Below are 13,619 nucleotides of genomic sequence, written 5' to 3' on the forward strand. Positions count from 1 at the left end.
GGGCAACATTCTGTTTAGATTAACAGCTTCCGTAAAGCGGGCGGCGCCCCGTTTTGCACAGTTCGTTCGCGACGCTCGAGCTGCCATAGCTGGAAATTAAAGAACGTAAAGTGCGAGACGAAAACGTGGTCGGAATCTGTGAACGCGGTCAAAATGAAGTGCGAAATGTGATTTTTGATTTTTATTAATGTTTAAGCAGATTATTTTTTTATTACTATTCTTGATGTATTGTAAAATGATGGGCAGAAGTCTTTGCTGTTCATTTGCTGTTCAATATATATTTTTTAATGTATATTATCCAAAGTTGTAAAATGATATATGAAATGTATAGAAGTCACTGCATCGCACGTTGGGACCAGAAGTTTTTAAATTTAACAATGAACACTAAATTCAAATAATTTTTTAAATATGAGGAAATTCTCATATTAGACTTATTAAGATATCTTAAATATTAATAACATAATCATAAACATATTTCTGTAGAAACTAGAGTTCTTTGAAGTAGAAACTTTCTGAAGGTTTATGTGAGAAAAAAAGTTTAAATCTTTCGGTATTTATATACGATTATATCGAATATACATATGAAAATAGTAAGGAAAATGTGTTCTTTAATGCATATTATCCAAGGTTGTAAAATGATAGAAATGTGTAAAAATCACTGCATCGCACGTTGGGACCAGAAGTTTTTAAATTTAATAATAAACACTAAATTCAAACAATTTTTTAAATATGAAGAAAATCTCATATTAGACTTATTAAAATATTCCTACGTATTAATAACATAATCATGAATATATTTCTGTAGAAATTAGAGTTCTTTGAAGTAGAAACTTTCTGAAGGTTTCTGTGAGAAAAAAAGTTTAAATCTATCGGTATTTATATACGATTATATCGAATATACATTTGAAAATAGTATGGAAAATGTGTTTTTTAATGCATATTATCCAAGGTTGTAAAATGATAGAAATGTGTAGAAATCACTGTATCGCACGTTGGGACCAGAAGTTTTTAAATTTGACAATAAACACTAAATTCAAACAATTTTTAAAATATGAGGAAAATCTCATATTAGACTTATTAAGATATTCTTAAATATTAATAACATAAACGTAAATATATTTCTGTAGAAACTAGAGTTCTTTGAAGTAGAAACTTTCTAAAGGTTTATGTGAGGAAAAAAGTTTAAATCTTTCGGTATTTATATACGATTATATCGAATATACATATGAAAATAGTATTAAAATGTGTTCTTTAATGCATATTATCCAAGATTGTATTATATCATATTAATAACATAATTATGAATATATTTTTGTAGAAATTAGAATTCTTTGAAGTAGAAACTTTCTGAAGGTTTATGTGAGAAAAAAAGTTTAAATCTTTCAGTATTTATATATGATTATATTGAATATACATATGAAAATAGTAAGGAAAATATGTTTTTAATACATACCCAAGATTGTAAAATGATAGAAATGTGTAAAAATCACTGCATCGCACGTTGGGACCAGAAGTTTTTAAATTTAATAATAAACACTAAATTCAAACAATTTTTTAAATATGAAGAAAATCTCATATTAGACTTATTAAAATATTCCTACATATTAATAACATAATCATGAATATATTTCTGTAGAAATTAGAGTGCTTTGAAGTAGAAACTTTCTGAAGGTTTATGTGAGGAAAAAAGTTTAAATCTTTCGGAATTTATATACGATTATATCGAATATACATATGAAAATAGTAAGGAAAATGTGTTCTTTAATGCATATTATCCAAGATTGTATTATAACATATTAATAATATAATCATGAATATATTTTTGTAGAAATTAGAGTTCTTTGAAGTAGAAACTTTCTGAAGGTTTATGTGAGAAAAAAAGTTTAAATCTATCGGTATTTATATACGATTATATCGAATATACATTTGAAAATAGTATGGAAAATGTGTTTTTTAATGCATATTATCCAAGGTTGTAAAATGATGGAAACGTATATAAATCACTGTATCGTACTTTGGGACCAGAAGTTTTTAAATTTGACAATAAACACTAAATTCAAATAATTTTTTAAATATGAGGAAAATTTCATATTAGAATTATTAAAATATTCCTACATATTAATAACATAATCATGAACATATTTCTGTAGAAATTAGAGTTCTTTGAAGTAGAAACTTTCTGAAGGTTTCTGTGAGAAAAAAAGTTTAAATCATCGGTATTTATATACGATTATATCGAATATACATTTGAAAATAGTATGGAAAATGTGTTTTTAATGCATAATATCCAAGGTTGTAAAATGATAGAAATGTGTAGAAATCACTGCGTCACACGTTGGGACAACAAGATTCCAAATTTAACAATAAACACTAAATTCAAACAGTTTTTTAAATATGAGGAAAAATCTCATATTAGACTACTTATTAAGATATTCTTAAATATTAATAACATAATCAAAAACATATTTCTCTAGAAACTTTGAAGTAGAAATTTTATGAAGGTTTCAATGAAAATGTATTTTTTTAATGTTTTTCATGTTTACAGAAGCAGAAAATATATTTCTTAATGTATATTATATATCGAAGGCTGTAAAATGATATAAGAAATATGTGGAAACCACTGCATCGCACGTTGGGACGACAAGCTTCCAAATTTTACCATAAACACAAAATTCAAACGAGGAAAAAATTTCATATTAGATTACTTATTCCGATATTCTTAAATATTAGTAACGTAATCATAAACGTATTTCTGTAATGATTAGAGTGCTGTGAAGTAGAAATTTTGAGTTGTGACCACTTTTATAAATTTCAGGAAAAAATCATATATTAGTCTACTTATTAAGGAATTGTATATTTGTTCAGGTTTGAATATGCATTTGCTTCAGTCCAATGAAAAGTTATATCATAATATATCATAATAATACAGATTAATATTCACAATATGTCTGTAAATTAATAAAATAAATAAAAATAAAGTATAAAGAATAATTCAATAATTCTAATTTATTTATTTATTTATTTATTTATTTAGATATTCTATTTTATCTATTTACTGATTTAGACAACAATAGAGGCCTCCTGGCCCGTTGTGCGCCGAAGCAAAATAATAATTAAGTTCACATGAACCGTGCCCTTGTCTAACTCGATCTTGCCGCAAAATCCCGTCGCCAAAGAATCCGTCCAAAGATCAAATAAAATTTCTGGGGGCTCGGCGCCCGACGCAAAGAACCCCGTCAGGCTGATCAATTTGGGAATCGAGTGGAACGGGGGTGGGTAGAAAAAAAAAAAAAAACGTCGACACAATCTCGGAAAAAGAGACATTCGTCAAAGAGACTTAAAATTGTGTGTTTAAGTGGGGAGTAAAAGCGTGCGCCCGGCACAAAGGAACCATGAAAGGATATAAACTGCATCTGCGTAGGAGCCGTAAAAATAAAATGGGTCCGGGCGGCGGAAAATTTCGACGCATAAACGTGTCTGCGAAATGGAAAGGTCGCCGAACTGAATTCTGTGTTGTCGGTGCGGAATTAAAATCGTAATTAAAACGGGAATTGTGTTTGATCATATATTGATTTTGTTTTAATTATTTGCAATATGTGTGTTTAAATATTTATAGTCGACAGACGAAGCGAAAAACTGCTGGTAAAACTAAACAAAAATATTTTATAACGAGTATTTTTGGTCTGAAAATATATGATGAATTGTGGAGTTTTCATTCTGACTGGAACTGTTTTATTGCTCATCATAATCTTTACACGTACTCACACACAAAAGTTTTATTTAGTTTTATTTCCTCTTTTGGCAACGTCATGGAATTTTGCTAGGTTGCGGACTGCACCAACAAGAGAAAACAATTGTGTGTGCGAATTCGGTGACTGGAAAGCCACACAATACAATGGAAAAACTGAATTGAAAATGTTGCGGGCCGTTGCAAAGCAGACACGTTCACCGCAACTTTAAAACAATTCAATTTAAACAATCGTAAGAATTGTTTCGAAGTCACAATTGAATTGTGCTATAGAATTATATTTAATGTAGGCACTTGACCAATTTATTGTTTTACTAATCATTGTGTTGAACCAATTTATTTGTGTAATTAGAAAAAATTATCAATAATAACATTTTTATTATATCAAAATTAAAAAACAACTTACAAGAATTCAAAATTCTTAATTATTATTATTTTAATTAACAATTAATATGAATATTATTTTTGTTTCAATTAATTAAGATATTTTAAATGTGTTATTATAAAATTAATGGACTCGACTCATTTACTTTTCATAAAAAGAAAACATGTATTAAAACAAAAGCAAGCAAATTAAAGCTTGAAGAGTTTATTCAAAACATCCTTTAGGAATATACTAATAAAGTTAAAAACATTCTTTTCAGATACTCCGAATCTGATTAATTTTTTATATGTCTGTAAGAGAGACAATATTCAAGCATAATTTAATTCTTTGTTTGAAAAAAATAAAAAAAATTACATCAAAATATAAAAGAAAATTTCACTTATTTTTGATGTGATTTTAAACAATACGTGGTATGATATAAATAATGCATTTATGTTTGGAATCCTTTTGAATTTTAAACTTACGTAATATCTAACTGTAAGTTTTAACATATACTAAAACAAAATCAGCTAAATTAATTAAAACTTGAAGACTTTGTTAAAATTCTCCTTTATGAATATACAGTAAAAACAGATCCTCTGAATCTGATTAAGTTTTTATATGTCTGTAAGAGATACAATATTCAAGTTTAATTTAATTCTGTGCGTTTACAAAAAATATAATATGTTTACATCAAAATAAGAAAGAAACATTTTGTTATTTTTGGGGTGCATTTAATCAATACATGGATGGTACATTGAAGGACAATATAATTAAAAATTATTAATAATTAACGTTGTTTTTATAAATATTTTTATAAATAAAATAAAACATAATAGTAATATATTATTCACATCATTTCACATCTCAATTAAAATGAGTACACTTATCAAATTCTAATTAATATTGGAATTCTTATTAAAATTTCGTCCTGTGCTATGTAGCATTATCTTGATTGTACAAAAAGCTAATTACAACACTCAAAACTTAATTAATTAAGATAAGCTAAGCCGTACAAAATTTAGGAACCGTTCTGTCTAATCGGTGGGTATTTAAACTTTTTTTCTACAGGTAATATCTTATTATAATTTTATATAAAGTTTCATAACTTTTATGATCAACCGTTTATTTTAATTATTTCTTGGATATTTAACCAGGTAATTATTACATGAATATTTTGAAAATTAAAAAATGTATTTTTAATGAATATTATAGAAAAATTTTGTTAGTTTACTTAGCAAATAATATATTTCAATTTTTTTACAAACCTTTTTATTTGAACAAAAATAATCTATTTTAGAAGAATACATTTTAATTTAAATTTTAAAATTGAATTTAATTGATTATTGATTTAATAAAAATCCACCTTTTCTTTAATTATATAAACAAAAAATAAAATATAATCTGAAAAGTTCAGTTCCTCGTCACAATTAAAATGTAAATAAATTGTTTCAGATTTTCATTAATATAAGAATTCTTATGTCTTCCCTTCTATGTAACATTATCTGGATTGTACTGCTAACTACAACCAGCAAACTTAATTAATTACAAGTAAAACTTTTAAAATTGTGAACCATTTTGCCTCATTGGTGGATATTTAAACTCTCTCATCTTCACAAATATCTTATTGTAATTGAAAATAAATTTTAAACTTTTCTGATTAAATGTTTCGTACAGAAGTTTTAAACCAAAAAATAAGATGAAAAGTTTATTACAGTAAAATTTTGTTACTTTATTTAACAAATATTACATTTTAATATAAATAATGGAAGTTTTATTAAAAGTTTTTTTTGAATGATTTATTTCAACAACCAATAATAAAATAATTTGAAATCAGATTTACTTTAGGTTTTGACGTTGAGATCTGACAAAATAAAATTTATTGTCTCAATTAAAATGTAAATTGTTATCAGATTCTCATTAATATAGAAATTATATTAAATGTTCCTTCTCTGGTGTGTAACATTATCTTGATTATACAAAAAGCTAACTACAACAATCAAAACTTAATTAATTAAAGATAAACTTAACCATTCAAAAGTTGGGAACCGTTTTGCCTAATCGGTGGGTATTTAAACTTTTATCTAGACGTTATATCTTATGGCTGAAATAAAACAAGTTTCAAAGTTTAAATATACAATGTTTGCTTTGCAGATTCCTTGAATATACAAATGGACTTTAAACAAAGTAATTTTGTTAATTTACTTAGAAAACATGAAAGTTTTATTTATAATATTTACTAAATAAGCCTATTTCTTTTAACTTTTTGAGCATGTTAGTACCGAACTTGGGATCGAAAACCGGAAACGCCACAAATAAATACTGGAGAGATTGCATGCGGGTAAACTTACCGAACCCTTCCGTCCCGGAAAACTGAAGAAGACGTCCGGTCCGCTTCGCTGCGGCATCTGCCTCAGCACGTTCAGCAGTTTGGCCGAATGTCTTGGCTGTAAAAAAGCATAACTATAGTTCTAAATACAATTTTGAAATGATAAAGTTTCGTGGCATCGAACCCGATTTGCATTTCGTTAAACCGACACCGAATAAAAGAAATTAAATAGGAAATTTAATATTTCATACAATGGGACCGGATGAAATTTCACGAATCCGGTGATTTTATTAAACTGGAAACTCATATCCGTCGCAATATTACACCGAACTCTCCGACGGAGTGTTATTTTAGAAGACTTTTATTAACTTTTCCGTATTATCAGTCGTTCGTTTTAAATGTACTGCGGGAAAAAACCAGCTTCTTTATAATTTTAATAGACTCGGGCCTGTTTTGCTATCAGATCACGTACATTTCATAATTCGCAGTCTCACTGAAAAATATACGACCACCAGCTAATTGCATTAAAACCAAAGGAACTCCGGTTCTTTCAGTGCTCAAATAAAAGAAACACGAATAAGGAGTTTATGCAAATTTTTTAGAAAAACCTGCAACACTGAAAAGTTATTTTTTCCTTCATGAAACTTTCCGTCCACTCTCTTAATTAAGATCTCACGGTTCACTTAATTTATTTGCGACCCTCGGTTATCTTGTTTACAAAACAACTCGTTCGCTAATTCAAAGTGACTAAAATGATTCACGCCGGGGTATTAAAAAAAAAAAAAACAAAACGAAACCCCGTAAACAATTTTCATTCCGCCTCACTCACCCATTTTCCGTTGATGGCTTTCATGGCTCCGAAGAGCAGTTTTAATTCCTTCACAGTTATGCTGTAACTAGCCAGAACACCAAGCATTTCGATAAGCAGATCTGAAACAGAATAAACAAATTAAAATCCGCGTGCAAAAGGCATGAAAATCGTTCGTTGTAAACTAACTGGAATTACACGTTATAAAATTGCATATCCGCAATTGAATTCGTAATTAAATAAAAGGCAGATCCGCTTTTTTATAAATATTTTCGCACATGCTGATAATGGAGCAGCTTTTTCCATTTTATCTCCCCGCATTGTTTCCACCTTCACACGGTCATGTCGAACAGGTTTTCCGTGCGGTGATTTTAATAAATGCACGCCCGTTTTTGCGTTCGCTAATTTCGCATTGTTTCATGAAATGGCGGTGGCAAATGGTGAATTTTGGGGATTTGTATAAATTGTTAATATTGGTGCGTTTGTTTCGAAGGCTTAACGTTTAAGCTGATCATTATGTTGCTAATAACAATCGTTAATTGATAATTGTGGATAATAAATTGATGGTAATTTCGTGTTTATTTTAATTACTTGTTAGTATCTTAAATAATTAAATCACAAACTTAAATATTAAAAGCTTCAGATAAATTAAATAAAGCTACAATTACTGATTATGTTTATTTTTCTTGTTGTTGAATTTAAAATTGTAACTTTCCTATTTATTCCTAAGTATTTTTTCAATATAATTAAAACATATTTAAATAATAACTATGTTGGTGTAACTGTTAAATGTTATTCTATTAAATATTTTTATTAATTATAATTATATTCTAATTAAATCAATTAAGAGTAAAATTAAAATTGTTTAATTAAAAAAAAAACAGTTGCTCTGTTTGAACATATTAACTGTTTGAAATAAATATTATGAAAAACCTGTATACAGGCTGTATAATTCAAAAATATTTTGTACAATTAGTCTGACTAACAATAAAATTGTTAAATATTTTTAGTTTTAACAGTGTAACTATTAATTACTTTTCTTAGATTATTTAATTTATTAGAGGTAATAATTTATTTGATTTTGATTAATTGCATATCATTTATCATTAAAAACCCTGTCTTTATTATAATAAATTAAAAAGTATTATTGTTTAAGATAATATAATACAACAAATATTTTTGTTTTCTGTTATTATTGAAGTAAAATAGACACTCAACGATAATTCCCAAAAGTTGGAAAAATTATTATTTATCAGTGCTTAAAATTTAAGAAGTTGCTTTGAATTTATATTTTTGATTTCTGTTATTATTATTGTAATAAAGTAAAATAATAAGATATTTCTTAAAAATTGAAAAAGTCATTATTTATCACTGTATAAAGTTTAGAAAGATGTTATTATGTCGCTAATAACAATCGTTAATTGTTTATTGTGCATAAGAAATTGATGATAATGTGCTAATTTCGTGTTTCTTTTAATTACTTGTTAGTATCGTAAATACTTAAATCACAAACTTAAATATTAAAAGCTTCAGATAAATTACATAAAGCTACAATTTCTGATTATGTTTATTATTCTTGTTCTCTAGTTGTGTTTAAAATTGTAACTTTCCTATTTATTAGTATTTAAAATAAAACAAAAACAATACAAATTTGGAGGTTGACTTCTATATGTCTAATCTCAATATAATTAAAAACTTTAAATAGTAATAACTATTGATCTAACTGTTAAATGTTATTCCATTAAATATTCTTGTTAATTAAAATTATATTCTAATTAAATCAATTAAGAGTAAAATTAAAATTATGTTTGATTGTATTAAAATAAAAATTATGGAAAATATAATTTACAGCCTTTTTAATTAAAAAAAAAACAGTTATTCTGTTTAAACAGTATATTTAATGGTTACACTGATATATATTTTAACAGATTTAACTTATATATTTCTGTTACATTTAAGTAAAGAAATGTTTTATACAAAACTATAATAATAGATAATATTGAAATCAATATTATGAAAGACCTTGTTTACGGGTTGTTTAATTCAAATAACTTTGTAGAATTAATCTGTTTAACCCAAATATATTTAACAGAGAAACTGTTAAATACTTTTAGTTTAAACAGTGTAACTATCACTTATTATTATTAATTTAATTCATTCTTAATTTGTGTAAATAATTATTTTAAAGTAGTTTAAATTTAATATTAGTTCTTTTATTTGCAAAAAAGTGTAATAAAATTATTTTATACAAAAATTAAATAAGTGTTCGACACTATAGAAATTATGAGAAACCTTGTATACAGGCTGTTTAATTCAAAAATATTTTGTACAATTTGTCTAACTAACAATGAAATTCTTAAATACTTTTAGTTTTAACAGTGTAACTATTAATTACTTTTCTTAGATTATTTAATTTTTTTGCTTTTCTTTATTATAATAATTTTAAAAAGTGTCATTGTTTAGTTTAAGATGATATGATACAACAAATATTTTTGTTTTTTGTTATTATTGAAGTAAAATAGACACCCAACGATAATTCTCAAAAGCTGGATAAGTCATCATTTATCAGTGCTTAAGATTTAAGAAGGTGCTTGAATTTATATTTTTGATTTTTGTTATTATTATTATTATTGTAATAAAGTAAAATAGATAGACATCGATAATTCTTAAAAATTGAAAAAAATCATTATTTATCACTGTGTAAAGTTTAGGAGGGTGCTTTGAATTTATAACAAGTTAAATAACTCGTCACAGAAGTGAAACGTCTAAATTAAATTTTAAAATGTTCACTTTCCTCAGCTGTCTTTGCGTGACACCTCCAGCAATTTCCATAAGCAAACCTCGACTACATGATAAATTAGTTGTAGTTTGCCCCTCCACTTGAAAATTGCCAGGGCGCAATTAATTCGCACAAACACTAATTAAATTCGCACTCTTCCAAAATTAAGACGTCATAATTCATCCGTGGAATGCGGAAATAATGGTCCACGTTTCTATTTCTAAAAAGGTGATTAAAGTGTGCGGAGGTGGCGTTTCGAGAAAGGCATTAATTCGCTTTGATGTTTGTTAATTCGCTTCCCGTGATTTACCTTTGAAACGTGAAATTTCACAAATTCACTGCCGTCATCTTTAATAACTGGCATCAATGACGATGGAGGTAATGGGAGAGTAATTGAAATTATTAAAGGGATACCTTTTTTAGAAATTATTCACTTGGAAATAATTTTATAAATATATAATTAAGATCAATATTATAGATACTTACCAGCAACAAGCACATCAGCATTTCGCAGCCGCTTTAGCACGTGCTCTATTAATCCTACGTCGGTGCACGCCTGCAGATTTCTAACGCTCTTCCTCAATATGGCAATGAAGACGCTCCATATTTCGGCCTGTGAACAAACAAAAAAGCCGTTTAATTAAGTTTTCGATAAGGGCGATGATAAAAGGGTGTTTCGAACCGATTAATAATCAAATTTGGCTGTGAAACAATCGGGGGAATAAATCAAAATCAAATTAAAACTTTCCGAAATAAAGTTCGAGAAGTTGATTGAATTTAAATGCGGCGAAACTAATTAGTGTCTGTCGGTCGCGGACAAAAGTCGAATAAACTGCAATTTTTGCTAATTATTTGCAGTTATTTTATTTGTCGGCCAGACAGATGAGAGAGTTCTGCTTTCAACAGGAGATTAATTAAATGACGAGTGAGCGGCCGCGATAATCACTGCTTGGATGCCGTTGGTGGGACGGGTTCGCGCTGCATTTTATTAATGCACCGGAGAATTCCGGTCATTTATCTTTATTATACATTTATTAAACCTGTGTTCTAGTATACGTACATGTACAACGGGAATTGGTTTGGAGATCGGTTTGGTGTTTTCGCTGTTTTATGCGGAAGATTTATGATTGAACATTTTTAGAGGTGCATTTTTCAAAAATTATGAGCAGTAAAAGATAAACCGACAAGAGGATTAACGTATATTCACTATATGAGGTTGTTTGATATTTATAGGGATATATGGATGATGAACTCAGTATTCGTAGTATAAAATGAAAGACCAAAAACATTGAGAACGTTGAAATACAAAAAATAGTAATAGAAAATGTTAAATAATAAAATTTTGGAAATTCTATTATATAACAACAATTTTAGACAATTTTTAATTTCATTAGAACTAAAAATTGAAACTATAACTCAAAACATATTCATAGATGACAAATTTAATTAGAGAAGCATTTTTTACAGATATCTGTATTATCGTGTTTAATACAGATATCTGCAATTAAATAAAATATTAAGATTTCTTTCTTAAAATTTTAAAACTTGAGTTAAAACAAAAAAAATATATAAAATAAGTCGGTTTAATTTGATGTTTACACAATTTATCCAATGAAATCAGCCTTAGTAGAAATTCTTAATTAATAGTACTTTAGAAATTGTACTATTTTAACAGTAGTTTTAGACAATTTACAATTTTATTAAAATTAAATAATCAAGTTGAAGTTTTAGTAGCTTTAAAAATAACATACATCAAAATATATTCATAGATGGCAAATTTAAATAGAGAAGCATTTTTTACAGATTTCTGTATTATCGTGTTTAAACAAATATCTGGAATTAAATAAAATATTAAGATTTCTTCCTTAAAATTTTAAAACCAGAATTAAAACTAAAAAAATATAAAATAAGTCGGTTTAATTCGATGTTTACACAATTTAACCAATGAAACCAGCCTTAGTAGAAATACTTAATTAACATTACTTTAGAAATTGTATTATTTTAACCTTAGTTTTACACAATTTATAATTTTATTAAAACTAAATAACCACGTGGAAATGAGTAGTTTTAAAAACAACGTACATCAAAATATATTCATAGATGGCAAATTTAAATAGAGAAGCATTTTTTACAGATTTCTGTATTATCGTGTTTAAACAAATATCTGGAATTAAATAAAATATTAAGATTTCTTCCTTAAAATTTTAAAACCAGAATTAAATCTAAAAAAAATATAAAATAAGTCGATTTAATTTGATGCTTACACAATTTATCCAGTACAATCAACTTTAGTAGAAATTCTTAATTAATAGTACTTTAGAAATTGTATTATTTTAACATATGTTTTAGACAATTTATAATTTTATTAAAATTAAATAATCACATGGAAATGAGTAGTTTTAAAAACAACGTACAACAAAATATATTCATAGATGGCAAATTTAAATAGAGAAGCATTTTTTACAGATTTCTGTATTATCGTGTTTAAACAAATATCTGGAATTAAATAAAATATTAAGATTTCTTCCTTAAAATTTTAAAACCAGAATTAAAACTAAAAAAATATAAAATAAGTCGGTTTAATTTGATGTTTACACAATTTAACCAATGAAACCAGCCTTAGTAGAAATTCTTAATTAACATTACTTTAGAAATTGTATTATTTTAACATTAGTTTTAGGCAATTTATAATTTTATTAAAAGTAAATAATCACGCGGAAATGAGTAGTTTTAAAAACAACGTACATCAAAATATATTCATAGATGACAAATTTAAATAGAGAAGCATTTTTTACAGATTTCTGTATTATCGTGTTTAAACAAATATCTGTAATTAAATAAAATATTAAGATTTCTTTCTTAAAATTTTAAAACCAGAATTAAAACTAAAAAAATATAAAATAAGTCGGTTTAATTTGATGTTTACACAATTTAACCAATGAAACCAGCCTTAGTAGAAATTCTTAATTAACATTACTTTAGAAATTGTATTATTTTAACATTAGTTTTAGGCAATTTATAATTTTATTAAAAGTAAATAATCACGCGGAAATGAGTAGTTTTAAAAACAACGTACATCAAAATATATTCATAGATGACAAATTTAAATAGAGAAGCATTTTTTACAGATTTCTGTATTATCGTGTTTAATACAAATATCTGGAATTAAATAAAATATTAAGATATCTTTCTTAAAATTTTAAAACCAGAATTAAAACTAAAAAAATATAAAATAAGTCGGTTTAATTTGATGTTTACACAATTTAACCAATGAAACCAGCCTTAGTAGAAATTCTTAATTAACATTACTTTAGAAATTGTTTTAAAAACAAAATACATCAAAATATATTCACAGATGGCAAATTTAATTAGAAAAGCATTTTTTACAGATTTCTGTATTCTCGTGTTTAATACATACACCTGAAATTAAATAAAATATAAAGATTTTTTTCCTTACAACTTTAAAACCTGAATTAAAATTAAAAAAAAAAAAATAAATAAGTCGTTTTAATTTGATGATTACACAATTTATCCAATAAAATGAGCATTAGTAGAAATTATTAATTAATATTACTTTATGAATTGTATTAT

The 13,619-nt window shown here is 26.1% G+C and overlaps 1 protein-coding gene across 2 annotated transcripts in view; it reads right to left on the reverse strand.

The window, feature by feature from the left end:
* Nucleotides 1-13,619, reverse strand: part of LOC109605407 (neurobeachin) — a 285,559-nt gene that overhangs the window by 136,157 nt on the left and 135,783 nt on the right. For both annotated transcript variants that reach the window (XM_049969628.1, XM_049969627.1), the window contains exons 3-5: nucleotides 10,515-10,641; nucleotides 7,271-7,371; nucleotides 6,464-6,559 (exon numbers count right to left, since the gene is read on the reverse strand). In XM_049969628.1, coding sequence (XP_049825585.1) covers nucleotides 6,464-6,559; nucleotides 7,271-7,371; nucleotides 10,515-10,641 — 324 coding nt within the window. The remainder of the gene's footprint in view (nucleotides 1-6,463; nucleotides 6,560-7,270; nucleotides 7,372-10,514; nucleotides 10,642-13,619) is intronic.

This window comes from Aethina tumida, chromosome 7 (genome assembly GCF_024364675.1).
Source record: "Aethina tumida isolate Nest 87 chromosome 7, icAetTumi1.1, whole genome shotgun sequence".
Classification (NCBI taxonomy): domain Eukaryota; kingdom Metazoa; phylum Arthropoda; class Insecta; order Coleoptera; family Nitidulidae; genus Aethina; species Aethina tumida.